Raw genomic sequence first — 1,691 nt, forward strand, 5'->3', positions numbered from 1 at the left:
CCCCCCTTTTCCCTTCCCCGCCACGGCACGCACACACACAAACACACACACCAGCGTACGGCAGCGCTGCCAGTCGTCTCGTCACTCACTCCACTCAGTCCCGGGGAAGCCGCTGACCCGTCCGGACGGAGCCGCCACCAGTCCGCCTGTCCGCCCGGCTCGCCGTCGTCCTCGTCCTCGTCCTCGTCCTCTCGTCGACGGCTACCCCCCAGCGTGCGCCGGCTGCTGATCGCGTCGCGCTGTCCCGGAGCCTCTTAGTAGTGCGGGCGTCGGAACATGCTCCGGCCGCGGAAGAAGCTGACCGTGCTGCAGGCCGCGCCTTGAGCCCCACCCCCCTCCCTCCCTACACCCCTGCGCCTTCTTGACCCCGCCCTGGACTTGACCGGCGGCTCCCCCTGCAGCGCTCACCAGGCCGACCGCCGTCCAGCAGTGTCGCGACGTCCGCCTCCCCCCGCCCGAGTGAACAGCGGCAGGCCGTCACCTCACCGCCACCGCCATGGACGCGGACAAGAAGGAAAAGCTGGAGATGGAGAAGAAGGGGAAGGACGACCCCAAGCAGCAGGACGGCCAGGACCCCGAGAAGAGCCCGGCCGACGGCAAGGTATATTGGCGGCCGGCGCCGTCTGGTCTCATGTCGTGGCCCCAGGAACCCCCCCGACGTACACCGTCACGACGGCGTGCTCGTGTCGTGAGCGTTATCGTCGGCACTCGGCGCAGGACACACAACACACACTCCCAAACTGGGACACCGGACACCGAACACCGGACGCGCCGCCGGTGCGCGGGCCCGGGGGCGTCCGCGCCGTATCTGCGGTCTATGCTAAACAGACTGGCCGGGGCCGGGCGGGCCATGGACACGGAGTGCGTCGCGCAGGACGGATATTTAGCGAGTGCTATGTGCGAGAAGCGATTTCAAATCGCCTCCCGTGAAAGGTTGATTTTTTTTTTCCGAAGTATTTTGACTTTTTAGCAGAGGCAGAATTGTGGTCGCAGATTGGTGAAATTTTTGGCTCACGCCGTCGAGACACGCCCGCGTATACCGCACATCGGTCATCGCTGATTATATACGCATCCCCCCGCGAGCGTGCCGTCGGCCACATGACATGACCAGCGGGACGGGCTAAGTAGTGACTATGTCATAGTCGGCGGCGAGCGCGCGGCCCTGGTGCCTGCCCGGCTAGCCGCGCTTTGTGATAAGCCCTGGGGGCGTACTAGAGCCTCGGTTAGGATAAGGCAGCAGCGCTAGGACCTCAAACTTATCACTGCGTCGACGCTCACAGCATATAATCGGTGCGCTCCATTAGGATTGGAAACCTGAAAAGTTTCCGGAAAATTTCAGGAAAAACGAAAAATTTCCGGGAATAAATTGAAATTTTCGCAGACTTTGGAAATTTTCAGTATGCCTACTTTGCCTACAATTAAGGCATTTTTCGGAAAATTTGCGGAAAACTTTGCAGATTTCCAACCCTACGCTTCACCGCCGCCGCCACGCCCACCGCGTGCGCATAGTAAGGGGCGGCTGACATAGGGCGCGACGTAGGGCAAGTTGCCTACATTGAGGGGTTTTGTAGCTCAAATTGTCCACCTTTTAGGCGGCTATCTAGGGCCGACAAGGGGGGGGGGGGCTGGTCCGCCGGCGCCGCCGTCACTCTCCTCGTCGCCGTCCTGCAAGGGCACAAACTCCCCCCCCC

General features: G+C 62.0%; 1 protein-coding gene across 5 annotated transcripts in view; it reads left to right on the plus strand.

The window, feature by feature from the left end:
- LOC113208588 (peptide transporter family 1) overlaps positions 1-1,691 on the plus strand; it is a 22,197-nt gene that overhangs the window by 13,562 nt on the left and 6,944 nt on the right. The window contains exon 1 of one of the 5 annotated variants that reach the window (XM_052265532.1): positions 84-601. The exons of the other annotated variants lie outside the window; for them this stretch is intronic. Coding sequence (XP_052121492.1) covers positions 497-601 — 105 coding nt within the window. The 5' untranslated portion in view covers positions 84-496. Of the gene's footprint in view, positions 1-83; positions 602-1,691 lie in introns of those variants that run through there. 5 annotated transcript variants of the gene reach the window in all.

The sequence above is a fragment of the Frankliniella occidentalis genome, unplaced genomic scaffold (genome assembly GCF_000697945.3).
Source record: "Frankliniella occidentalis isolate FOCC.00 unplaced genomic scaffold, Focc_3.1 Scaffold28, whole genome shotgun sequence".
Lineage (NCBI taxonomy): Eukaryota > Metazoa > Arthropoda > Insecta > Thysanoptera > Thripidae > Frankliniella > Frankliniella occidentalis.